General features: G+C 45.9%; 1 protein-coding gene across 2 annotated transcripts in view; it reads left to right on the top strand.

The window, feature by feature from the left end:
- LOC100588247 (zinc finger protein 354A) overlaps positions 1-22,113 on the top strand; it is a 31,719-nt gene extending 9,606 nt beyond the window's left edge. Inside the window, exons 4-5 of one of the 2 annotated variants that reach the window (XR_004029153.1) lie at positions 12,427-12,661; positions 22,006-22,113. Coding sequence is in view for 1 of the 2 variants with exons in the window: in XM_030808785.1 (XP_030664645.1) it covers positions 6,017-7,578 (1,562 nt within the window). In the remaining variant the exon portion in view is untranslated. Of the gene's footprint in view, positions 1-6,016; positions 8,059-12,426; positions 12,662-22,005 lie in introns of those variants that run through there. The other variant, XM_030808785.1, reaches the window with a different exon arrangement.
- The last annotated feature ends 5,046 nt before the right edge of the window (positions 22,114-27,159 follow it).

The raw sequence follows: 27,159 nt of genomic DNA, 5'->3' as shown, positions 1-27,159 counted from the left end.
CATGAGCAATTCTGTGTATTAAGAGGAGTAAATCCAGTGGGAAAGAATGCTGGAAAGGCGAGAAACAGGTCAAAGGAATAACTTGAGCATCAGGAGCAAGTCACTCTGCGGTGAGGAGATCCTGAACTTAGACATATTCACGATGGCTTGCTAGAGACATTTTAGTGATGAGATTTAAGAGAATGTGCAGCCTGGGCAACACAATGAAACCCTGTCTCTACAAAAGATAAAAATACTAGCCAGCCTTGGCAGTGTGCACCTGTAGTTCCTGCTGCTCAGGAGGCTGAGGTGGGAGAATCGCTTGAGCCCCGGAGTTTGAGGCTGCAGTGAGCTATGATGGCACCACTGCATTTCAGCCTGGGCAACAGAGCAAGACCCTGTCTCTCAAAAAACAAAAAAATAAAGATTTTGATGACTGCCTAGGGAAGAGAAAATTCTAAGATAAAACTAAGAATTTATGGTAAAGTAACTAAAGAGATGATGGTGTCATTTTGAACTGGAAAACATATAAAAAAGGTTTGAAAAGGAATGCCCTGGGTTCAGATTTGGACAGGCTGAATTTAAAAAGAAAGATACCCAAGTGGAAATTCTAGCCAGCAGTTGGAAAGACCTCTGTAAAGTGTTTTTCAGGATAGTCGCACACACAGGAGGTGTGGGAGGGAATGAAATCACCCAGGGAGAGAAGGTTGAGGAAACATTCTCCGGGTGTAATAAGAGTCCAGGTGGAAGAGTCTAGACCTGATAACAGGAAGTGGTCAGGGCAGTGGCCATCAGCAAGATCATTCTGGTTTCTCAACTTCTGACCTAGGTCTTCACCTTGTTTATCAGGTAGCTGAGGCCTGGGCTGGATTCTAGGAGGAAGCAAAGGTTGAACTGCACTTCCAGAGACCTATTTGTAGGCCTCTAGAAAGTTCTAAACAGATCATAAGGAAGAGTTAGGATATCCACAATCCAAAACTCATGTCTGCTTCAGTGAAAAACATGATTTCGGGACTAAAATGTTGGCACTTTAGAGTTGGGATGAGTTTTCCAGAATTGATAATGGACTTTCGAGTCGTCATCATACCCATTAAAAAATAAAAGCTCCCCGTGTCCCATTTGGTTACTCTCCTTTAGAAACTGTGGAAAAGGGTTTCTGCTCTGGATGTTTCTATTTTCTCACCTCCCATTCTTTCCTCCGTGCACTCCAGTTGGGCTTTCTTCCTTATAATTCCACTGATAGCTCTGTTATTAAATCCCAAGCAACCTCCGTCTTGCCACAATCAGGATTAAGTTTTTAGTCCTCAAATTATTTGCCACAGTTATCATTCACTCCTCCCTGAAGTACTTCTTCCCTTGGCATCTGGAACACTGTAGTCTCCTGATATTATTCTTCTTAACCGCTTAATATTTCAGTGTCCAAGTGATTCCTTTCAGTTCTTCAGCTTTAAATCAACCCACATGCTGCTGACCCCCAAATGCCTGTCTGTAGCTCTGACCTCCCCCCGATCTCCCGAATAATAATCTAGTATTTCAATATCTTCCTGCAACTCTATTAAGGCATCTCAGCCATCACAAACATACCAGAAACAGAATGCCCCCTCAGCCTTGCCCCTTTCCTGGTCTTCCCCTTCTAGCCTTGCTCCTTTCCTGGTCTTCCCCTTCCAGTCTTGCCCCTTTCCTGGTCTTCCCCTTCTAGCCTTGCTCCTTTCCTGGTCTTCCCCTTCTAGTCTTGCCCCTTTCCTGGTCGTCCCCTTCTAGTCTTGCCCCTTTCCCAGTCTTCCCCTTCTAGCCTTGCTCCTTTCCTGGTCTTCCCCTTCCAGTCTTGCCCCTTTCCTGGTCTTCCCCTTCTAGCCTTGCTCCTTTCCTGGTCTTCCCCTTCCAGTCTTGCCCCTTTCCTGGTCTTCCCCTTCTAGCCTTGCTCCTTTCCTGGTCTTCCCCTTCCAGTCTTGCCCCTTTCCTGGTCTTCCCCTTCTAGCCTAGCTCCTTTCCTGGTCTTCTCCTTCTAGTCTTGCCCCTTTCCCGGTCTTCCCCTTCTAGTCTTGCCCCTTTCCCAGTCTTCCCCTTCTAGTCTTGCCCCTTTCCCGGTCTTCCCCTTCTAGTCTTGCCCCTTTCCCGGTCTTCCCCTTCTAGCCTTGCCCCTTTCCTGGTCTTCGCCTTCTAGTCTTGCCCCTTTCCTGGTCTTCCCCTTCTAGCCTTGCCCCTTTCCTGGTCTTTCCCTTCTTGGTGGTTGTGGTGGCAGCTCTCAGAATTCTGGCTAGAAACCTAGGCATGATCCCTAACTTTCCTGTTTCCCTCTCAGCTTCCTGGGAGTCCTGAGTCTTGTTATTCTTGGTCCCGCTAGCTCTTCCTTCACAGTACAGCCTGGCGTAGTCATCTGTACCTCCAGCCCTTTCTCACCTGAAGAGCTGCAGTAGCTTCTTCAGTAGCCTCTCCCCTCCCTGCTTCCACTGGTGCCCCAGCATAGTCGGTCCACACAGCAGCCAACTCAGATGAACACATAATTCCCCAGTGGCTTCCCGTAGGCTTAAATTCCAGTCCTTATGATGACCTGCGCCTTAGAGGATTTGTCCCCCACCTCCTGCTCCACTCTTTTGTTTTTTATTTTTTGTTTACTTATTTATTTATTTATTTTTTTGAGATGGAGTCTCACTCTGTCGCCCAGGCTGGTGTGCAGTGGTGTGATCTCGGCTCACTGCAACCTCTGCCTCCCAGGTTCAAGCAGTTCTCTGCCTCAGCCTCCCGAGTACCTGGGATTACGGGTGTGTGCCACCACACCCAGCTGATTTTTGTATTTTTAGTAGAGAACAGGTTTCACCATGTTGGCGAGGCTGGCCTTGAATTCCTGACCTCAGGTGATCCACCCACCTCGGCCTCCCAAAGTGCTGGGATTACAGCTGTGAGCCACTGTGCCCGGCCCTGTTCCACTCTTATTTTATCATTTCACCATTTTCCCTCTTCTTGTTTTACTCTGGCCAGTCTCTCTGTTGTTCCTAAGTCCGCCACACTTTTGTGTTTGCTGGTTCCTTTGCCCAGGGAGCTCTTGAGCACTTTCTTCAGATATCCACATGACTTTTATTTATGTACTTGTTATTTGTCCCTTCATCCCCCCTCCTTCCCCAGCATGTGCGCATGTGCACACTCCAAAGTATAAGCTCCTTGAAGGCTGGAACCCTGTCTTATTGAATACATTATATGCATTCCCCATAACATTACCTGGCCCACAGTAGGCACTTAATGATTATTTGTGTATGGAAAGGATGCTGCCAGCATATGTAAAGATAAACAAGTAAAGTCATGGAGTGCTCCTGAAGCTGCATGTAGTTCAGCATACCTGGCAAGAAGCCAGGGGAGGGGGGGTGAGGACAGGTGGGTAAAGGTCAGATCAGATAGTACTGTATTCACCATGTTAAGGACTCCTAAGAGTCTTCAAGACTCTTAAGAGACTTCAGATGTGAGTCATTGAAAATCTATAGGAGGACCTTAAGGAAGTTTGCCACATAGTAAAATATTGATCTTAGAAAGATTGGCCGGGCACGATGGCTCACACCTGTAATCCCAGCACTTTGGGGAGGCTGAGGTGGGCGGATCATGAGGTCAGGACTTCGAGACCACCCTGACCAACATGGTGAAACCCGGTCTCTACTAAAAATACAAAAATTAGCCAGGTGTGGTGGCGTGTACCTGTAATCCCAGCTACTTAGGAGGCTGAGGCAGGAGAATCACTTGAACCTGGGAGGGGGAGGTTGCAGTGAGCCGAGATCGCGCCACTGCACTCCAGCCTGGGTGACACGGTGAGATTCCATCTCAAAAAAAAAAAAAAAAACCACAGAGATTATTCTGGCTGCAGTGTGGAGACTGAATTGGCAGAGGGCAAGACTAGTTAGGACATTATGGTAGAGATAGTAAGGCATGGCAAACAAAATATCACTGAAGTACCTGATCCCCCTGCTCAGGGCTGTAGCAAAGGTGAGGGGCCTTTCTTTACACTAGGCCTAAGGCAGGTTCTGTATGGTTGCCTTACAAGCTAGAATCCAAGTTGCAGAATCTTGCTGCTGCCTTCTTCCTAGCACATATATTAAGCCTAGAAACAACGACCGATATTCACTTCATTTTTGCCACTGCCCCCTCCATATATGTGGCCTAAATAATGTATTAAAATTTGATCACTTAATTTAGCAAGACTGAAACGAAGAAGGAACTAGGAAGGTGTTAAGCATAAAGTTAAGAAACTCTGCTTTCCCTTACAGTAAATAGTATAAAGATATAGGGCATGTGAAGTTAGGGAGGGTGTGTGGAGTGAAAAAAAAAAAACCAAAACCCTAGGGAATACCATTATTTAAAGAAGGAATGGAAGAAGAGTTATATGAAGGGAACTAGTAAGTGAACACTAATAAGGGAAAAGCAAAATGTATTGTGTTTATTAAGCAGAAGTAATTTGTAGACGTGTGAAAGTGACTGTCATATAGGAATCGCAAATACAGTGAAATACAAATGGTCCCTTTAAACAGTTACCTCTACCCCAGGAGAAAATGCTAAGACTATGAGCATAACCATTCCCCTGAGAGAATTTAGTATTTATTGAATTGTGTTCTTATCCAATTTTAATATTTCTTCAATTCTGTTCTTTACTTTTCCACGTTAACCATGTTTTATCTTATATATCCATGCCTGTCTTATTGTTGATCTTTGACTCTTTTCAGCCCTCCCGTGTAGCCTCTCTTGCTTGATGCATGAGTAGGCTGCCTTCCTATCTTGCAACTCTTGGCTCTAGGCCAGCCTTGTGGCACCTCTTGTCGATTAATTCAATAACAGGGCCCTCCTGTTTGAACTGGCCCTGAAAGCTCTCTAATCACCCATGTACTGGCCTAGGAGGCAGCTTCTACAAGGGTCTGAAATGTGTGTGTGTATGTATGTATAACACATGTGCATATTTGTATATCTATGAAATGCGTAAGAATATTTGACATTGTTTGAGTTAGGAATGTATAAGTAATTAAGGCAGATTAACACAACATACAACTTTTGTATACAATTGGAGTGCTGTCAAGAGGATCTGCAGGAAAATAGGGCATTCTGATCTGCTTGTGAAGAACAGTTATGTTAGAAAAGGAAAGTGAGATACATACAGACATAGATATAGAACTATAATATACTATATATGTGTGTATATATTAGAAAGGTCAGTAATACATATGTTTAATATTCTGGTAAGTGCTATAGTAAGGAGAATGGACTGTGGCTGCTCAGAGTCAAAGGATTGAGAGAGTCCATTTTTGAACTGAATCTGAAGGATATGAGGGAATTTGACATGGGGTGGAGGGACTTTCCAGATTAAGAATAATTACATAAAGGCCAAGCACGGCGGCTCATGCCTGTAATCCAAGCACTTTGGGAGGCCGAGGTGGGTAGATCACTTGAGGTCAGGAGTTCAAGACCAGCCTGGCCAACATGGTGAAAGCCTGTCTCTACTGAAAATACAAAAATTAGCGAGGCATGATGGTGGGTGCCTGTAATCCCAGCTACTCAGGAGGCTGAGGCACAAGAATTGCTTGAAGCTGGGAGACAGGTTGCAGTGAGCCGAGATCGTGCCACTGCACTCCAGCCTGGGCGACAGAGTGAGACTGTCTCAAAAAAAAATTACACAAAGAAGACAAATGTCAAAAAAAAAACAAACAAAAAAAATTAGGATTCCATCATGGGTTTTGGGTCCTGACCCCAAACTTCCTCTTTCAACTCATGATGCCCTTATAACCCTTTTCTCTGTTCTTCATTAGCCAATTCTTCTGGTCACTCTTTCTCACCCTCTTTAAATGGGTTTGCTTTATTTTATTCTTCACCCTAGTACTTAAATTGCTGTCAATTATATTTTGTCATACTGTCTAACTGTCCTACTTTTTCTTCTTGCAGTTTTTTTCATACAGATATCAGGGCCTTATTTAAATATCACCAATATTTATTCCTTCTACACTTTTAGCCTCAGTAGTCAGATGCTATGATATCACATGAAACATTTTTGATTTTTTTTTCCCTCCAGGATCGAAGAGCAGTCATAAAACCACAAAGTCAACGCAAACACAAGACTCTTCATTTCAGGGACTGATACTGAAAAGATCCAACAGGAATGTACCTTGGGATTTGAAATTAGAAAAGCCTTACATATATGAAGGCAGATTAGAGAAAAAGCAGGATAAAAAGGGAAGTTTTCAGATAGGTTCAGCTACCCACAAAAAAATCCCCACTATAGAAAGAAGCCATAAAAATACCGAATTGAGCCAAAACTTCAGCCCAAAGTCAGTGCTTATTAGGCAACAGATACTTCCCAGAGAAAAAACACCACCAAAATGTGAAATACAAGGAAACAGCCTCAAACAGAATTCACATTTACTTAACCAACCAAAAATTACAGCAGATAAACGCTATAAATGTAGTCTGTGTGAAAAAACCTTCATTAACACTTCATCCCTTCGTAAACATGAGAAAAACCATAGTGGAGAGAAACTATTTAAGTGTAAAGAATGTTCAAAAGCCTTTAGCCAAAGTTCAGCTCTTATTCAACATCAAATAACGCATACTGGAGAGAAACCCTACATATGTAAAGAATGTGGGAAAGCCTTTACTCTCAGTACATCCCTTTATAAACATCTAAGAACCCATACTGTGGAGAAATCCTATAGATGTAAAGAATGTGGTAAATCCTTCAGCCGAAGGTCTGGCCTTTTTATACATCAAAAAATTCATGCTGAAGAGAACCCTTGTAAGTATAATCCAGGTAGGAAGGCATCTAGTTGCAGCACATCCCTTTCTGGATGTCAAAGAATTCATTCTAGAAAGAAGTCCTACTTATGTAATGAATGTGGCAACACCTTTAAGTCTAGCTCATCCCTTCGTTATCATCAGAGAATTCACACTGGAGAGAAACCTTTTAAATGTAGTGAATGTGGGAGGGCCTTCAGCCAGAGTGCCTCTCTTATTCAACATGAAAGAATTCACACTGGAGAAAAGCCCTATAGATGCAATGAATGTGGGAAAGGCTTTACTTCTATTTCACGACTTAATAGACACCGAATAATTCATACTGGAGAGAAGTTTTATAATTGTAATGAATGTGGTAAAGCCTTAAGCTCCCACTCAACACTTATTATTCATGAGCGAATTCATACTGGAGAAAAACCATGTAAATGTAAAGTATGTGGAAAAGCTTTCAGACAGAGTTCAGCTCTCATTCAACATCAGAGAATGCATACTGGAGAAAGACCCTATAAGTGTAATGAGTGTGGGAAAACATTCAGGTGTAACTCATCGCTTAGTAATCACCAGAGAATTCATACTGGAGAGAAACCATATCGATGTGAGGAATGTGGGATGTCTTTTGGCCAAAGTTCAGCTCTTATTCAACATCGAAGGATTCATACAGGAGAAAAACCCTTTAAATGTAATACATGTGGAAAAACTTTTAGACAAAGCTCATCACGTATTGCACATCAGAGAATTCATACTGGAGAGAAACCCTATGAATGTAATACATGTGGGAAACTTTTCAACCATAGGTCATCTCTTACTAATCATTATAAAATTCATATCGAAGAGGACCCCTAGAAAGTCAATTTGTATGTGTGAAAGCCTTAAACCAAAGCTCATCAAAGAATACATCCTTGAGAGAGATGTAATAAATGTCATGGATGTGGAAAAAAAAGGTAATAATTTAGCCCTTATTAGATATTCAATTCCATGGATAAACCTCAACTATATAATAGATATGAGGAAAGTGTTTGTGCTTGTCAGACACTTAAAAAAATAACCTGAGATGAAGAATTTACAATTGGAGACATTGACTTTAGCCATTTGTGAAATGGGTTTGCTTTTTCCCTTTTCCTACAGACGTATATGCTAGATGTCACGTGATCATCAGTAACAGATATCTGAGTGGGTGGGGAGGTATGCTTTAGATTTCTCATTAGAAGACCACCAAACTGGTAATATTTTTATAGCATTTTAATAGCATACAAATGAATTGATCAAATTGTACCTTTTTAGAGAAAAGGACCAAAATAAAAGAAAAATGAATTATGAACTACCTCTCAGTCTCTGGGGTTCGTCCTTTTCCTACCCTGATGTCAAATTTGTGCATGGATTTCATTAAAAAAGAAAAAGAAAAATCTGGTGTTCTAGTAGTTGGGAATTTTCTACTCATGGTTTTGCATTTTATTTCTCTGAAGTCATTTATTAGGAAGGTATACCAGTTATATGCCCTGAACTGTATTAGATAGAAAAACAGGCAATAATTTCAGGTTTAAAGCTACTAAATATGTATGTATTTATTATTTTTTTTTTATTTTGAGACAGAGTCTCACTCTGTCGCCCAGGCTAGAGTGCAATGGTGCGATCTCGGCTCACTGCAACCTCCGCCTCCCAGGTTCAAGCGATTCTCCTGCCTCAGCCTCTCGAGTAGCTGGGATTACAGGCACCTGCCACCACACCCGGCCATTTTATATTTTTAGTAGAGACAGGGTTTCTCCATGTTGGCCAGGCTGGTCTCAAACTCCTGACCTCAGGTGATCCACCTGCCTCGGCCTCCCAAAGTGCTGGGATTACAGGTGTGAGCCACCGTGCCCAGCCACCCTAAATATGTATTTTTTAAATTTATAATGAATACATCAGAAGAACTTTCACAAATCTAACACCTGTGGCAAACTCTTGAAAAGGACATTGCTATGGTCTCAATGTTTATGTCTCCCCCAAATCCCTATGTCCAAATGCTAACCTCCAAGGTGATGGTATTATGAAGTGGGATGTGTGGAGAGGTGATTAGGTCATAAGGGCGGAGCCCTCAGTGCCCTTATCACAGAGCCCCCAGGGAGCTTGTTCTGCCCTTCAGCCATGTGAGGGCACAGTGATAAGATACCTTCTTTGAATCAAGATGGCCATAACCAGACACCAAACCTGCTAGCACTTTAAGTTGGTTTCCCAGCCTCCAGAACTGTGAGAAATGTTTTATTAGTTACCTAGTATGATGAGGTATTTTGTTACAGCAGCCCAAACAAGACATGTGAATTGTTTCATAAACTGTAGTGTGACAGATCCCCTACCAGGTTACCTAAGGGTTTATATCCACTGCTTGAGCCCTGAAGGCTGGGCAGTAAGCAAAGGCCATGGTGCCCAACCGAGGAGCAAGTGTCCCTGAGAACCCAAACATCCCAGAGTATCTGGGAACACACTAAGCAAACAGTCCAATCACACACGAGGCAAAGAGCCAGAAAATTGGCTTAAAAGCAGCTTAGAGGTGCAAGGTGGTACAGATCTCCAGAGCTGTCCTGCTGCCGTCCAGGAGTGCCCTGTATGGAAGTCTAATAAACTCATCTGCTCATCAAGCTGGACTTGTCTGAGTCATTCTTTGGTCTCTCGGCTCCTTCCCAGTTAGGGGGGACATTACAGTCCCAAGTTTTTCTCACCACAGTAAATATTTTTTAACTTTGGAGCAGGTACTATACAAGTTTACAAGTATACAAGTCTTAAAACTACAAGTTTTAAGACAGACACAGGCTTCAAGAAGCCATGATTGGGAAGGGGATGGAGTTGGACTAGCAAATGAGCAAGCAGATTATATTGCAGTTTTTGTTGTTTCAGTAGACAAGACTATGTTCCACTATGAAAATATTGCAAAGATTTGCACAGGATGAAGAAAGAGACTCATGAAGACAGCCTGGAGACATCAAAGCTTTCCAGGGGCAGTGATGCCTGAGCTATATTTGGGGAGAGTAATAGGAACTCCGAGGGAGATAGAAGCATTCCGATTAAGAGGAAACTGCATGTGCCAAACCACAGGTGGACAATAGGACATTTGGAAAACTTAATTTAGAACTAGTGAGCAGGAAAATGACAAATGTTAAAGCTTGAGTAGAAGGCAGAAGCCAAATCACAAAAGGCCTTATTTGCCAAGCTAAGGAGTTTGGATTTTATGGTAAATCGGTGGAGTCAAAGATGGTAAGCAAGGGAAATTCCAGAGAAGCTAAGCGTAGGGGGTTGAAGAAAGCTGATGCCTGTTGACTGATGCCACGCAGGAAATCTGGGCTGTTTAAATTCAACTAATAGGTAAATGAGGGTTCCAACTCAAACAGGACAGCATTGATGGAGAACAGGAGACAGATAATTATGTATTAGAATAAATAAGGCATGGTTTTCACAGGCAAATAGGTGAGAGTGGCGAGCGAGAAGAAAGCTGACTAAGGTAGGGTTGCCAAACGTCCTGTATTTAATGATTTTGTCCTGAATCCTGTATTAACTTTGTTAGGATGCCTTAAATGTATTCAGGGTTTCTCCCCTCATTAATGAAAAATCAACACTTTGAGCTACGGTTCTGCTTCAGTAATTGGCACTTAAATCGCTTAAGTGGCAATACAAGCTGCAAATCATACCTCCACAAATAAAGATCTGAACAATCTCTTATGTTTTCTCCTATGTGTTTGAGGGAAGACAAAAGAGGGAAGTGAGAATAAAAGTACTTGTTTTCCATATTAAAGAAAGGAAAAGACTGTTCTTTTGGCCAAATTCCTAAGTTGTAAAATAATCCCCAATAATTAGATCTTTGGATCAGTACACATGGTCTGAAAAATCAGTGATGGCCTCACTGCCAGTAGCCATGCTTCTGAAATCAACTTAATGACAGCCTCCAGCTTCTGAGTGCCACTTAGTGCTGCTTCTAGACCACGGTCGGTCAGCAAGTCCCTCCCTCCAGTGACCGTGCTTCTGGAAATTGGCCAGTCAACAACCGTCTAATTCCAGTGACCACACTAACACACTTGAAAGTCTAACAATCCATAAACAGCCCTGCCCCTGAAAATTCGCCAGTCCCGGACACTGAGCTGCTCAAAATTTTGGATAAGATCAGCTCTGGCTTTCTTCAGGTATACTGTTCCCGCAAACACACTTCTCCCTTGCAGGCATGCATAAAGTTCGATTTTTCTGTGTCACATACCAAGTTCAAGTTTATTGTTAGTTTGTAAGTTTCCAACCTTTCAATAGTTCGGCCTCAATTTATTGGTAATTATGCTTCGCTCTTGTGAGTGAGATGATCAAAATTAGTATTTTCAATTATTGTGATTACTATAATTTATTTTTTATTTTATATTTTGTGTTAAGGATACTTAATATGAGATCTACCCCATTGCCTATTTTCATTTATGCATATTTGAATAAAAATGCAAGTATAAGTTTCATGATTAATTTTTAAAACATTTGGTATCTATTAGAGAAAAGATGTTTTGAAGCTCTTTCTACAGTGCACAGTTGTTCATTCAGTGTTGACCATACTGCAAAGTCAGATATAAGGCAGGTTATACTAACAGCTAAGCCTGAGCAATACGTGATTTCCTCGAACAGTGCTAAAGAAACAGATAAAGTAACAAATTTTCCGATGAAAGGAAATTCAGATAAAAATAAAACAACCATAGCAGAAATTGTAATGACTTTCCACACTCAAATCTTTTCAGCTCAAATGACCAATGGAACACACCAAAAGTATTTCTTGGTTCTAAAATTGCAAATGAATTTTCAAGTGCCAGATAAAATCTGCAGTAATACAAATGTAATCTTTCTGTTTACTATTAGAGACTATATAAAAGATCTAAAATGTCCCTTTTTACAGTATAACCCCAGATGCAAATAATCACAATGAGAATTTTTTTTTTTTTGCCTCTGCAATGTTTTTCTTTTGAGAACTTGTGCTTATAAAGCCATCTTATCCCTTCTAGATGAGACCTGGGAAATTGAAGCTTTTTGCAGAAACTAAATTGAGTTAATAAGTCAAATTGTATTCCTTTGGTTGATATAATACAAATACAAATTTATGTAGATGTGTAGATGTGCAAACAATTTTTTCTTTTTGTGGGGATGGAGTCTCGCACTGTCGCCTGGCCTGGAGTGTAGTGGTAAGATCTCAGCTCACTGCAACCTCCGCCTCCTGGGTTCAAGCGATTCTCCTGCCTCAGCCACCCAAGTAGCTGGGATTACAGGCACCTGCCACCATGCCCGGCTAATTTTTTTTTTTTTTTTTTTTTTTTTTTTTGTATTTTTAGTAGAAACAGGCTTTCACCATGTCGGCCAGACTGGTCTCCAACTCCTGACCTCATGATCCACCCACCTCAGCCTCCCAAAGTGCTGGGATTACAGGAGTGAGCCACCGCGCCCAGCCAGAAGTGCGAACAATTGTTACTCAAAATTAAAGTAAAGCCTGGAGTACGCTGTAGAAGGTGTCCTATCCATATTCTGCGTTTCTGCATGATGCTACACAGACAACCTCTGATAGCCATTCTATTGACACTGAATTCGTCATGAAATTGTTCCCTTCCTCAGCATTTAAACTGTTTAAACTGAGCAGTTAAAGGACTTTTGTGATTCTGTTGTCATTTGATATTATTCTATTATTCAATTCTCTCTTTAATTCTCTAGCACTCAGAAACTTGTTGGAACTCCCAGTTTCAACTACAACACGTAAACAGCTTGGAAGTCATCACCCCTATCCTTATAAGAAAAAGCTAGTCAAGCTGAAAATCAGTGACTTTTATCTTTCTGAGAACTGAAGTCACAACTGTGAAAGCTGAAGAGACGGATGTATCCAGAGACACAGCTGAGATTTGTTTACTTGGAGCCTACTGGAGCCATAAACTGGTTAGAAAACTAACAGGTAATTTTGATGAATTGCTGGAGGTTGAATATGGGCTAAACTGAGAATGTGGAATTTCTGGGTCCATAGTCATAACGGGTCCCACATTCCGCCACTGCCATCAGCTCCAGGAATCCCAACAGATTCCCAAGGTGATGATCTGAGAAATATCCCCTGAGGGCTGTGGCAGAAGGGGAATCATTGTGAAATACACCCAGAGTCTTCTCCATAAAAGCGGACACTCTAGGGAAAGGAGCTTGCCAGAGTCTTATGCTAGCTGCAGGAAGGACATTTCCCCACTCTCCCTATCCTTCCTATCTCACCTAAGGGAGAGGAAACTGTCAACATGGCTCAGCACTTTGAGGATTCCAGTAGATTGGAATCCTGCAACCAGGAGAGGGAGGACAGGGCAAGGAGGCAAAGTTATGCCGCTGGAGAACACTTGAGTAGATCCCAGCCGTTGGACACAGGAGTACTGACACATTTAACTGGAAGATTATAGAATGCACCCCCTCTGCCACCATCCCAACAGAGCCGCAGTGCAACGGCGCTGGGTTATAGCAGACAGAGCCACAGACCGTCCCTGAGGAGGACCATTTGGGGAAACTCAGTCACAAGTGGAGACCAAAGCAAGGATACTAGAGGAATTTGAAGCCCCTGGCACCTATGGCTAGGCAATTTCTTTTTTTTTTTGAGATGGAGTCTTGCTCTGTCGCCCAGGCTGGAGTGCAGTGGCGCGATCTCAGCTCACTGCAAGCTCCACCTCCCGGGTTCACACCATTCTCCTGCCTCAGCCTCTCCGAGTAGCTGGGACTACAGGCGCCCGCCACCACGCCTGGCTAATTTTTTTTTGTATTTTTAGTAGAGACGGGGTTTCACCGTGGTCTCGATATCCTGACCTCGTGATACGCCCGCCTCGGCCTCCCAAAGTGCTGGGATTACAAGCGTGAGACACCGCGCCCGGCCTGGCTAGGCAATTTCCAGCCAAATTAATATAAATAAAGCAGCTAATGAAAATGATTACACATCATGAACTTCTGGGATTTATCCCAGAAGTCCAATGTTTGTTGAACATATGAAAATCAACCACACCACATTTAATAGAATGGGTAGGGGCGAACGTGTTTATCTTCATGTGGAAAAAGCATTTCACAAAATGCACCTAACTACAGTTACACCAAGGTTGGGATTTCAGCACTTCCTGTTTCACTGGAAACTCAGTGAGGTCGAAAAGAATACAGAAATCATGGATGTTCATTCGTGCAAAAAAAGCCAACCTCTTTTTTTTTTTTTTTTTTTTTTTTTTGAGATGGAGTCTCACTCTGTCACCCATGCTGGAGTGCAGTGGCGTGATCTTGGCTCACTGCAAGCTCCGCCTCTGGGTTCACGCCATTCTCCTGCCTCAGCCTCCCAGGTAGCTGGGATTACAGGCACCCGCCACCTCGCCCGGCTAAGTTTTTGTATTTTTAGTAGAAACGGGGTTTCACCATGTTGGCCAGGATGGTCTGGATCTCCTGACCTCGTGATCCACCCGCCTCGGCCTCCCAAAATGCTGGGGATTACAGGCCCAGCCAAGACAACCTCCTATTTTGCAGTTGGGGATACGGGGCCCAGAATCCTTCCAAATCCTTGTGCAAGTTGAAGGCAGTCACACCCTCACCCGGGTATCCAATCAAACCCTGGATTAGGTGCTGCCCTGAAGGGATTTGGCTGATGCCATCAAAGTCCCAAATCCTTAAGCTAATCATCAGGGAGTACATCTTGGAGGGTGAGATGTAAGTTCTTCTTTTTTGCAGGGTAAGACACGGGGACCCAGAGAGAGCAGAGGATGTGCCTGAGCTCACAGAGCAAGTGAAAGTGCTGAGACTTAGTCTCAGACTGTTTCATTGAAAAGCAAGGTCTTAGGCCGGGCCTGGTGGCTCACGCCTGTAATCCCATCACTTTGGGAGGCCGAGGCGGGCAGATCACGAGGTCAGGAAATCGAGACCATCCTGGCCAACATGGCAAAACCCCATCTCTACTAAAAATACAGAAAGTAGCCAGGATTGCTGGCGCATGCCTGTAATCCAGCTACTAGGGATGCTGAGGAAGGAGAATTGCTTGAACTTGGGAGGCAGACGCTGTAGTGAGCCAAGATTGTGCCACTGCACTCCAGCCTGGGTGACAGAGCAAGACTCCATCTCAAAAAAAAAAAAAGAAAAAAAAAGAAAACCAAGGTCTTGATACCCAGCACCCACTGCAAGTCATGGCCTGTTCCTTGACATTGGGGCTGGCTTCTGCCCCCAGGGCCTTGCGCTCCCCTCTGGCACAGCGATAGTCACTGCCTGGAAATGTGCCTGTGGCCCCCCTGACTCCACTCTCCAGTCTCATCCCCTGTGCCTGCCCCTCCTTCCACGGCTGGGTTAAGAGTGTGGAAGTTCTCTCTCTGCTCTCAACTTCTGTTTCCTGACACTTTGTTGTTATCCCTAAAATATTATATTCTTTTGTCACTAAAATAATGACTCCTTATCTGCAAAAGCAACTCTTCTGGTTCTCATCCATAGCTCGGTGGACACTTCTGACATTTCTGTAGACATCCACAATTTCTGACTTGCTTCCCAAATCTCTTCTGTTGACAACTATTTCTGCCCAGGAACCCTGATATCACTACATACCCATTTGTTTTAGTCCATTTGGGCTACCACAATGTAATTCCACAAACTGGCTATGTTATAAAAGCAGAAATGTATTTCTCACATTGCGGAGGTTGGAAACCAAGAGGAGGCTGTGGTAGATTCAGTGTCTGCTGAGGGCCCACTTTCTGGCTCACAGAAGGTGCCTTCTAGCTCCTTCTTCAGGTGGTGAAGGGGGAATCAAGCTCTCTTTGGACTCCTGTAAGGATCGTAATCCCGTGCATGAGGGCTCCACCCTCAGGACTCAGCTCGTCTTAATCACCTCCGGGGCCTCATCCCCTCACACCATCACATTAGGCTATGGGGTTTCAACACGTGAATTTGGGGGGTACACAAGCATTCAGATGTGACACACTTAATTCTCAATTACTTTTGTCCAATGACTTCATTCCTTCCAGATCCCCTTGAATTCCAAAATTGTGGCTGTGTGAATTATTTGGGATTGGTATTGAAACAATTGGTGATTTTCTTTTAAAATTTTTTCGGGGTGTATATGTGATAATTTACTACATTCATATATTTGGTAAAAATTAGATCAGTATAACTGGGATCTCGATCACCTTAAATATTTGTCTTTTTTTTGAGACGGAGTCTTGCTCTGTCCCCCAGGCTGGAGTGCAGTGGCATGATCTCGGCTCACTGCAACCTCCGCCTCCCGGGTTCAAGCAATTCTCCTGCCTCAGCCTCCCGAGTAGCTGGGACTACGGGCGCGTGCCACCCATGCCCAGCTAATTTTTGTATTTTTAGTAGAGACGGAGTTTCACCATGTTGGCCAGGATGGTCTCGATCTCCTGACATCGTGATCTACCTGCCTCAGCCTCCCAAAGTGCTGGAATTACAGGCATGAGCCACTGTGCCCGGCCAAATATTTGTCTTTTCTTTATGGTCAAGATTGTCAAATTACTCTCTCCTAGCTATTTTGAAATATACAATAGATTATTGTAAACTATAGTCACCTTACTGATCTATCGAACACTAGGTCTTATTTCTTTATCGAACTGTATGTTTGTATCCATTAATCAACCTCTCTTCTCTCATCATGTTGAAAATAGAAGCAGCTCTAAACCATGGTGAAATCCACTCCCTTTATAGGCATATACTGGACCATTAGGCTTGAAAGTCGCAGGCTTTGCCCTAGAGAGGGGCCCTAGAAAGAATCCTGGGCTAGAATGGAGGACCAGGTCTCCTCAGGATTTTCTCTCCTGTGTTCCGGCTCACGCTGGTGAGGGAGTGACTTCTGCAAGCTGAGCGCATCACGCTGCGGAGCAAGCCAAGCCCAAGCACCCAGACCCGGGCCCCTGCCCATGGGTGCCCTCCGCACCCCTGCGCACAGGGCTTGCCATGGGAGCGCGTCCATGCCTCGCTGCTCCTCAGCAGCGGGTGGACAAAGCAGCAGCCCTGAGGACCTGGCCTGGCCTCTCCTGTTCTGAGTGGACATGGCCTCTCCCTGAAGGCTGAGATCCAGAGAGGAACGTGATGTCCTCATGGAATCTGTTCTCTCGGGTGCTCTCTCGTGTGTCTTTGGCGTGGGAAAGGCTGGGCTCTGTCTGCACAGGGGAATCGCCCTGTGTGTTTGTCTCCATGACTGCTCTCTTCTCTGGCCTGTCTCTCACCTGCTACTTCAGATCCTCTTGACACCATTTAGAGGAAAATTGACATGGGCCAGGCACAGTGGCTCACGTCTGTAAACCCAGCACTCTGGGAGGCTGAGAAGGACAGATCATGAGGTCAGGAGTTCGAGACCAGCCTGGCCAACATGGTAAAACCCCATCTCTACTAAAAAATACAAAAATTAGCCGGGCGTGGTCACAAGCACCTGTAATCCCAACTACTCGGGAGGCTGAGGCAGAAGAATCGCTTGAACCCAAGAGGCAGAGGTTGCAGTGAGCCGAGATGGTGCAACTGCACTCCAGTCTGAGCAACAGAGAGAAACTCTGTCTTGAAAAAAAAGAAAAATTGGCTGGGTGCGGTGGCTCACGCCTGTATTCCCAGCCCTTTGGGAGGCCGAGGCAGGCGGATCATGAGGTCAGGAGGTCGAGACCAACCTGGCCAATATGGTGAAAGCCCATCGCTACTAAAAATACAAAAATTAGCCAGGCGTGGTGGCGGGTGCCTGTAGTCCCAGTTATTTGGGAGGCTGAGGCCGAAGAATCACCTGAACCCAGGAGGCGGAGGTTGCAGTGAGCCAAGATAGTGCCACTGCACTCCAGCCTGGGCGACAAAGCGGGACTCCATCTCAAAAAGAAAAAAAAAAGAAAGAAAAATTGCCATGTACTGTCTCCCAACATTTCTTTCAAACTCCCTTGTTGCGTAATACTTCATCTCTCTTAGGTGATTTCCCTTCATCCCTAGGGAACTGAAAAGACTCCATTTTGATTTGCAAATAAAATACTTCCTTGGTACATCAGAAACTACCACTGGCTCATCCTGTCCCGTTTCTTTCTTTCTTTTTTTTAAAAAATTAATCCAGGGACGTTCTTTGCAATTTTCATTATTTTAAAAAATATGCGGCTGGGCGCGGTGGCTCACGCCTGTAACCCCAGGACTTTGGGAGGCCGAGTCAGGCAGATCACCTGAGGTCAGGAGTTTGAGACCAGCCTGACCAACATGGAGAAACCCCGTTCCTACTAAAAATACAAAATTAGCTGGGCGTGGTGGTGCATGCCTGTAATCCCAGCTACTCGGGAGGCTGAGGTTGAACCCGGGAGGCGGAGGTTCCGGTCAGCCAAGAACACACCATTGAACTCAGCCTGGACAACAAGAGCAAAACTCCGTCTCAAAAAATATATATTTTTAAATAATAAATATATATTTATAAATATATAAATATATAGATATATTATATTTATGAATAAATAATATATAGATATATTTTATATTTGAATATATAATATATCGATATATTATATATTTAAATATATATATATTTTTGAGATGGAGTTTCACTCTTGTCACCCAGGTTGGGGTGCAGTGGCGCAATCTTGTCTCACTGCAACCTCCGCCTCCCAGGTTCAAGAGATTCTCCTACCTCAGCCTCCCACGTAGTCGGGATTACCTGCATGCACCACCATACCTAATTAAAAATATATATATTTTTAAATTAATCCAGGGAAACCTGTCCAGTGTCTGACCTGTGCAGACCCTCCTTCATATAGGCACACCCCATTACTTTCAGTCACTTTCCCCCAGTATTCTACACTGTTGCCCTTCTAGTTTCCAAAAATCCAGCCAAAATTAATCATACATTAATTTTTTACACTGAAACATTGAAACAGTATCCCCTAGATTAGATGATTTTCCCAAATGTTTAAAACTGAACACCCAGCTGGGCATAGTGGTTCACGCTTGTAATCCCAGCACTTTGGGAGGCCGAGGAAGGCGGATCACGAGGTCAGGAGATGGAGAGCATCCTGGCTAAGACAGTGAAACCCCGTCTCTACTAAAAAAATACAAAAAAAATTAGCCAGGCATGGTGGTGGGCGCCTGTAGTCCCAGATACTTGGGAGGCTGAGGCAGGAGAATGGCGTGAACCTGGGAGGCAGAGCTTGCAGTGAGCCAAGATCGCGCCACTGCACTCCAGCCTGGGTGACAGAGCGAGACTCCGTCTCAAAAAAAAAAAAAACAAAAAACACCCATGTTTCCTCACCCTTGAAAAGAGAAGCAGCCCTGAAAATGTGTGAAAACTATTTCTTTTAAAGTCATACTCTCCTGTCTAATAAATCTCAAAGCTCAAGAAGTCTTTCCTAAATCAGGTCCCAATCTCCTGCCCTAGGCCCCAGAGATTCTGTGGCACTTACGTCTGTTGTCAGAAATAAAAAGGTCCCTGGCCTTCGGAGCCTCATCAAGGTCAGCCTGTCAGCCCAGATTGTGCATCAAACCCACCTGGGACCCTCTGAGCTCCTGGTGCTCGGGATCAACCTGGATGGTCACACTGGAATCTCTGAGAAGGGACTCTCAGGATGGTCACAGCCTCTCTTGGGAGTGCTGGCCTGCAGCCTGGGCAGTTCTAATCTAATCTAATCTAATCTCCGACCTCCCAGGGGTCCAGTGAGGTGGGGCAGGACCAAGGTGGCCCCTGGACTCAATGTAGTTCATGGCAAAGCCCATGAAACTCCTTTAAGGCAAAGAGCTCATGCCAGACTAGTGTTAGAATCACCAGAGGACTTTTCTCCACACAGTGACCAGCCCAGGATAACTAAATTTGAATGACTGGAATTGGCCTTTGAGAAAGCCTTCCAGCTGATTCCATTGTAGAGTCAGGGCTGGGAAGCTGTCCTATCATGGGACTCACCTGTAGACAAGATCCACAACTTCACTGAACGCATAGGCCGGTGGAAGAGCTAGACTTGACCAGGGAGTTGTGTTGAAATGTACTGTGTCCAAGTTGAGGACAGCATGGTGAGGCAGCACCTGTGAGGAGTGCCAGGGATGGAGAAGGCCCCCATGCCCAGGGCAACGGGGGCCTGCAGGAGGAGCGAGCCTGCCGGGGGACTAGTGATGGGAGCAGAGCAACGAGCAGAAGCAGCAAAGGCCCCGAGGCCACACGGTGCCCAGTGTGTTCAGGAAATGGGAGAAGCCTGGAGTCCGGACAAACAGAGAAAATCAGCTTGATCTGAAGCTGCCCCATGGCCATGGAATGAAGAATGTCTGCGCTGAAAAACCACAGAAACAGGCTTGGTGCATACTGAGGACAAGATAAGCAGGGTCCCCATTAGAATGCAACAGCTGTTGTCCATGGAAGTAACCTTGATGCCTGCACTATTTTAATTTCAGCATGAATACAAAGTCAGTTAATAGTGCTTATTTAGAAAATAGGGTATCAGGCTGGTTGCGGTGGCTCACGCCTGTAATCCCAGCATTTTGGGAGGCCGAGGTGGGTGGATCACCTGAGGCCAGGAGTTCAAGACCAGCCTGGCCAACATGGTGAAACCCTTCTCTACTAGAAATACAAAAATAAGCCAGGTGTGGTGGCACGCGCCTGTCATCCCAGCTACTTGGGAGGCTGCGGCAGGAGAATTGCTTGAAGCCAGGAGGCAGAGGTTGCACCACTGTACTCCAGCTTGGGTGAGAGAGTAAGACTCTATCACAAAAAAAAAAAAGAAGGAAAGAAAATAGGCTAGCAATCATTTCTGCTTGAGAAGAAGCTGTCCTTGGGAAGATAAAGAATTCAGGAATTATTTCTGCATTTCTGTTTTTGAAACAGCCTGGATGCAGTTGCCATTTATACCAAGGCAGAAACCCTGAAGATGAGTTGAATGGGAGGTGATGCTGGGGGTGAATACACTGAGTAGAGTCTCCTGACAGACGTAGAGCTGAGGTGCCTAAAGTTTCTATTTGCCTCCAACAAGACAGGGGGCTCAAGCCTGGGGAAGAAGACGGTGTTCATTAACATTTGGGGGAGAGGAAGGAATAACTTGGTTAGATTTTTGTCTCAGATGGTCCCTGAGGCAGAGTGGGGGGTGTATTGGACAGGCCCAAAGTGGGAAGCACAGAGCAGTTTCCTGGCCATATGGGCATCAGGAAATGGAGGCCTGAAATCTGTCTGTGGAAATGAAGAGAATGTGATATTTTTAGATGACACGGAAAGAAGCAAAGATTAGTCTTAAGCCACATGGAATTTGTTCTGACTTAACAAGGTACCACTAGGCCCAGCATGGTGGCTCACACCTGCAGTCTCAGCACTTTGGGAGGCCGAGGCAGGAGGATTGCTTGAAATGAAGAGTTTGCAACCAGCCTGACCAACGTAGTGAGGTCCTGTCTCTACAAAAAAAAAAAGAAAAAAAAAGAAAGCCAAGCATGGTGGCACAAGAACCTGTAGTAATCCTAGCTACCTAAGAGGCTGAGGCAGTAGGATCACTTGAGCCCAGGAGTTTGAGGCTGCAGTGAGCTATGATCATGCCACTGCACCCCAGCCTGGGCAGCAGAGCAAGACCCTGCCTCTAAAAATAAAAAAGTGGGTAGAAATAAAGTACCATTCACTGTAAAGCCCCCTTCCCTGTCTTCTCAGATGCTATCATGAGCTAAAAGCCATGAATCAGGATCGTGCCGAGTAGAGTGCAATCAATCCCAAGAGTTACGATTTATTCTGAGGGGCATGCCTAATCCTGGGCTGCATCTGAGACTCTGAAGCCAAAACCAACCTAGGCATTGTTTCCCTCACACACTGGGAACTCGGCACCCTCCTTCTCGGTCCCCACTGTCACTTACTTGCCCAAACTATTAACCACCCTCCAATATCCCTCTCTGCTTCCTCATTTCTGTATATGCAAATCTCAAGTCTGTCCTCTCGTAAAGAGAAAGCTCTGTTCGCCTCTCTCTTCCCTACCCTAAACTCCTTTTTAATCTAAGCTTCTCATAGAGGGTCCCACATCCATAACTGCCATCCATGACCATCCATTCACCCTCAACCAGCTGAAGCCTAGTCTCTTCCCCTAATCCTCACATCACAATTAATCCTCAGAGGTCAAACCCTAAGGACATCGCTGACCATTCAGCGCCAACTCAGGGGGAAGGGGTAATTTATCTATAGGAATGTAACAACCCATCCCTTTGCGTTTGGAGATGCTGGTCTCAGAGACCCTTAGAACCCCTGACGAGTTGATCTCCAATTTCCCGGTCGGAGACCTCCAGAAGCCGAGAGAAGCAAACACATTTCCACACTCCGGACTCCCCAGTTCCTCCCGACTCTCCTAGGTTCCATTGGAGGAGAGTAAGTGGCAGTGTTCCGCCAACTCAGGAACGGACCAGACCCTGCAGGCGCAGTGAGAAGACTCCCGGGAGAAAACTCAGGAGTGAAAATAGAGGTAAGTTGAAGGGAGCCCGCTTCCTGTTTCGTGGGAGGATGGCTGGGGTTGGCTTTCATTTCATTTCACAAGAATTTTTGCAGCTTTTTGTGTGCTGTTCCTTTTTATTTATTTATTTGAGACGGAGTCTCGCTCTGTCCCCCAGGCTGGAGTGCAGTGGCACGATCTCGGCTCACTGCAAGCTCTGCCTCCTGGGTTCACACCATTCTCCTGCCTCAGCCTCCTGAGTAGCTGGGACTACAGGCGCCCGACACCACGCCCGGCTAATTTTTATATTTTTAGTAGAGACGGAGTTTCACCCTGTTAGCCAGGATGGTCTCGATTTCTTGACCTCGTGATCCGCCCGCCTCGGCCTCCCAAAGTGCTGGGATTACAGGAGTGAGCCATCTTATCCTCTTAGGCACCCGCTTCCTTTGTATGTTCAGCCACAGGCAGCCTTTGGAGTTAGACTGATGCTTTGGGGGATCACTTTGAATCTTTGTTAGTTGGTATGGGAAGAAACTTCAGTCTGTGGGTAATTTGACCCCACTGCTGAGGCGCTACTCTCCTAGCACTCTCTTCAAAGCCCCTTGGACTAGGCAGACTTTTCACTCCAGCTGTGGAGACTCAGATTCTTCACCGCTCAGAGTGACCCCAGGAATTTTCCAGCCTGCTCCTTTCTCGCGCCGCTTTCCCAGCCCAGGCAGTTTCCTCTCATTGATGCTCTGATCTGTGCTTGGACAGGGGACTTCCCAGTAGATCCACAGAGCTCTCTCTGCTTCCCTCTCTCCACCCCCTCCCCAGTACTGCTTCTGTGTCCTATACTTGCCACTGTGAGGTCCAGCAGACTCTCCCCAAGTTCTCAACTCAGGAGAACATATACGCTCTGCTTGATTTCCCTCTCCCTGCTCTCCAGCCTGGAAACTCCGTGCAGGTTTGAGCTGGGTACTTGTAGGAGCCCCTACCCTTGTTTCCTGCCTTCACTCCACTGTCCCATGCACCCTTGTCCAGTGTCTGAAACCACTGGGTTCATATCGTTCATCTGGCAGTTTACTTTTTATTTGTTTTTTATTTTTTATTTTATTTATTTATTTATTTTTTGAGACGGAGTCTTGCTCTGTCGCCCAGGCTGGAGTGCAGTGGCGCAATCTCGGCTCACTGCAAGCTCCGCCTCCCGGGTTCACGCCATTCTCCTGCCTCAGCCTCTCCGAGTAGCTGGGACTACAGGCGCCCGCCACCACGCCTGGCTAATTTTTTGTATTTTTAATAGAGACGGGGTTTCACTGTGGTCTCGATCTCCTGACCTCGTGATCCGCCCTCCTCGGCCTCCCAAAGTGCTGGGATTACAAGCGTGAGCCACCGCGCCCGGCTTTTATGTCTTGAGAAGGGGTCTTGCTTATGTTGCCCAGGCTGGGGTGCAGTGGCAGTATCATAGCTCACTGTAACCTCAAACTCCTGGGCTCAAGAAATCTTCCGGCTTCAGCCTCCCGAGTGGCTGGGACTACAGGCGCGTACCACCACACCCACCTAATTTTTTCTTTTATTTTTGTAGAGATGGGGTCTCGACCAGACTGGTCTTCAACTCCTGGCCTCAAGCAATCCTCCTGCCTTGGCCTCGCAAAATGAGATTACAGGCGTGAGCCACTGTGCCTGGCCAAAGTACTTTTTCATCACCTGTAACCAGGCAAATCAAGACAGGGCCATATACAATCCCCGTATGTAAATTCCCAAGATTCACTAACATACTTTTCTCGCGTCTGGGTTTGTTGCAGCGCAGCTTTGGCGTGGTATTTACGTGTGTATTAGAGCGTTAGAGAGTTGGGTAAGGGAGAGAGAGAGCAGAGTAGGCGCCCTGGGTTTCTATCTTGGTCATGGAGATTCTAATCCAATTGCAGTCACTACCCTTCAATTGCTGTGTGTCCGTGGGTCACCCGCTCTACCCTTCAATTGCTGTGTCCGTGGTCCCGCTCCCCCTGTGTGTCCGTGGGTCACCCGCTCTACCCTTCAATTGCTGTGTGTCCGTGGGTCACCCGCTCTACCCTTCAATTGCTGTGTGTCCGTGGGTCACCCGCTCTACCCTTCAATTGCTGTGAGTCCGTGGTCCCCGCTCTACCCTTCAATTGCTGTGAGTCCGTAGGTCACCCGCTCTACCCTTCAATTGCTGTGAGTCCGTAGGTCACCCGCTCTACCCTTCAATTGCTGTGAGTCCGTAGGTCACCGCTCTACCTTCAATTGCTGTGAGTCCGTGGGTCACCCGCTCTACCCTTCAATTGCTGTGTGTCCGTGGGTCACCCGCTCTACCCTTCAATTGCGTGAGTCCGTGGGTCACCCGCTCTACCCTTCAATTGCCGTGAGTCCGTGGGTCACCCGCTCTACCCTTCAATTGCCGTGAGTCCGTGGGTCACCCGCTCTACCCTTCAATTGCCGTGAGTCCGTGGGTCACCCGCTCTACCCTTCAATTGCTGTGTGTCCGTGGGTCACCCGCTCTACCCTTCAATTGCTGTGAGTCCGTGGGTCACCCGCTCTACCCTTCAATTGCTGTGAGTCCGTGGGTCACCCGCTCTACCCTTCAATTGCTGTGAGTCGTGGGTCACCCGCTCTACCCTTCAATTGCTGTGAGTCCGTGGGTCACCCGCTCTACCCTTCAATTGCTGTGTGTCCGTGGGTCACCCGCTCTACCCTTCAATTGCTGTGAGTCCGTGGGTCACCCGCTCTACCCTTCGATTGCTGTGAGTCCGTGGGTCACCCGCTCTACCCTTCGATTGCTGTGAGTCCGTGGGTCACCCGCTCTACCCTTCATTGCTGTGAGTCCGTGGGTCACCCGCTCTACCCTTCAATTGCTGTGTGTCCGTGGGTCACCCGCTCTACCCTTCAATTGCTGTGAGTCCGTGGGTCACCCGCTCTACCCTTCAATTGCTGTGTGTCCGTGGGTCACCCACTCGACCTCTCAGAGCCTGTGTCCTCACTGCTAAGTGAGTGTTAGACTTGATGTTCTCTAAGGTCTTTTCAGCTCTAACATAAAATCCCTCTCCCATTGCGAATGTACATTCCCTCCTTCAAACTTCACACCCAGATTCAATTCTACCCTTCGAATTTTTATTTATTTATTTATTTATTTATTTATTTATTTATTTATTTTTGAGATGGAGTCTCGCTCCGTTGCCCAGGCTGGAGTGCAATGGCGCGAACTCGGCTCACTGCAACCTCTGCCTCCCAGGTTCAAGTGGTTCTCAAGCCTCAGCCTCCCGAGTAGCTGGGACTACAGGTGCCCGCCACCACATCCAGCTAATTTTTGTATTTTTCGTAGAGATGAGGTTTCACCATGTTGGCCAGGTGGGTCTCAAACTCCTGACCTCAGGTGATCCGCCCATCTCAGCCTCCCAAAGTGCTGGGATTACAGGCATGAGCCACTGCACCCGACCTAAATTTATTCTTTCATAATCGTTTCCTCCGCGTCCCAGTAACACAGAAGTGCTGTTGGTGAGACCATAGAAGCTGTGCTTATCTCGTAGGTGCCCTGCGCTCCCCTGCGAGTGTTCCTCTGGGTCTAACCACCCGGTCACCTTCTTTGGGTCTGCTAATAGTGAGGTGTCTTGGACAACTACAGCGAATGTTCCAGGAACATGCCTTTTTTCTATGGACAAGCCCGTCTCTGCAGAAGTTACAGATTAGCATCCTTGCTGAGGGTGACTTGTATCTGTGGCTTCACCTGCTTCCCTGAATTCCTGACATACTGCCTGCCTTGTCTTCTAGACATGGAATTTCCTTGAGTTTTAACCCACAGATCTGTCTTCGCTGTGGCTTTTTGTGTGTTTTGGCTTTTTGGCCCTTCTAGACCCAACTTCCCACTCTGCTACTGTGATGAATAATCCCCTAAGGGCTGCTGTGATTACACCTATGGGGAACGAGGGAGCAATGCTGCGTGGAACTGGGGAGCAATGCTGCGTGGAACCGGGGAGCAATGCTGCTTGGAACTGGGGAGCAATGCGGAGTTCTTGAGTAAGGGAGTGACATGATGAAATGGATGTTTTAGGAAGATTAACAGGGAATTAACAAGGAGGTACAGGGACTGAAGTCAGCAAGGTCATCTACACAATGTTTGTTGTAATAATGCCATTCAAGGGTGTGAATATCATCGCATTATCTTGTGTAATTCTTACAGTCTCCGGTGAGGGATCATTTCTTAGACGCAGAGGCTGGCTAATGGAAGGATTTGATGCCACTCACATGGAAGTCACCTCATGGTTAGGTGTCTGGGATCCCAAAGGTACTTGATCACTGTTTGAAAAACGAACGTGGGGAAGCTGGGACTTGGATACAGTTTCTTTCTACATGGAATAAAGTGGTAGCTGAGGAAGTGAGTCGAGAGAGGAGGCAGGAGGATGGACCTCTGAGGTATCTGGGGCTGAAGTAGGCATGTTAGGTGCTGAAGGAGGAGATGGGTAAAGGAGGCTGCCAAGAACCTGAGTCTGCTTTCTGGGCAAATGAGAGAGCCAGGGGAGAAGGGAAGGAGAGCTGGAATTGAGAGTTTGGGTTCTGTTTCTACCCCCAAGATGGAACAAAAGTCTGGGTGTCCACTCAACATCAGTGCTCAGGCAGGCAGCCGCAGATGCAGGGAGCTCAGTACCTGGGGGCCTCATTGGCTCAGCTGTGGGAGGGGAGGCGGGGAGTGGCAGTGGGTGGAAATGATCTTACCAAGCTGGGAGAGGGTAGCCAAAAAAGGAGCAGGTGTGGGCTTGCCTGGGAGGCTCACCATTTTAGCAGAAGGAGGAAGAACAGTTAGCTAAAGACTGTGCAGTGTCTGCACTGCAAATGGGGAGATTTGCAGAAGGCAGAAGAAAGGTGCAAGAGTGACACAGTACCTCCCCATTTAAAGGCAAGCCTTGACTGCAACATTTTCCACGCTTAGTATGGTGGGTTCCAGGGGAGGCCAGATTTCAGGGAGTTAAAGAAGGAGTAGGTGAAGAATCAAAGGAGCCCATCCTTCATATTAGTCTCGACTCCTCCACTAGAAGTTTGTTGATTTAATTTATTTATTTTTGAGACAAGGTCTCTCTCTGTTGCC

This window comes from Nomascus leucogenys, unplaced genomic scaffold (assembly GCF_006542625.1).
Source record: "Nomascus leucogenys isolate Asia unplaced genomic scaffold, Asia_NLE_v1 000959F_65900_qpd_obj, whole genome shotgun sequence".
Lineage (NCBI taxonomy): Eukaryota > Metazoa > Chordata > Mammalia > Primates > Hylobatidae > Nomascus > Nomascus leucogenys.
Note: the sequence above shows the minus strand (reverse complement) of the source record. Positions and strands in the feature narration are given on the sequence as shown.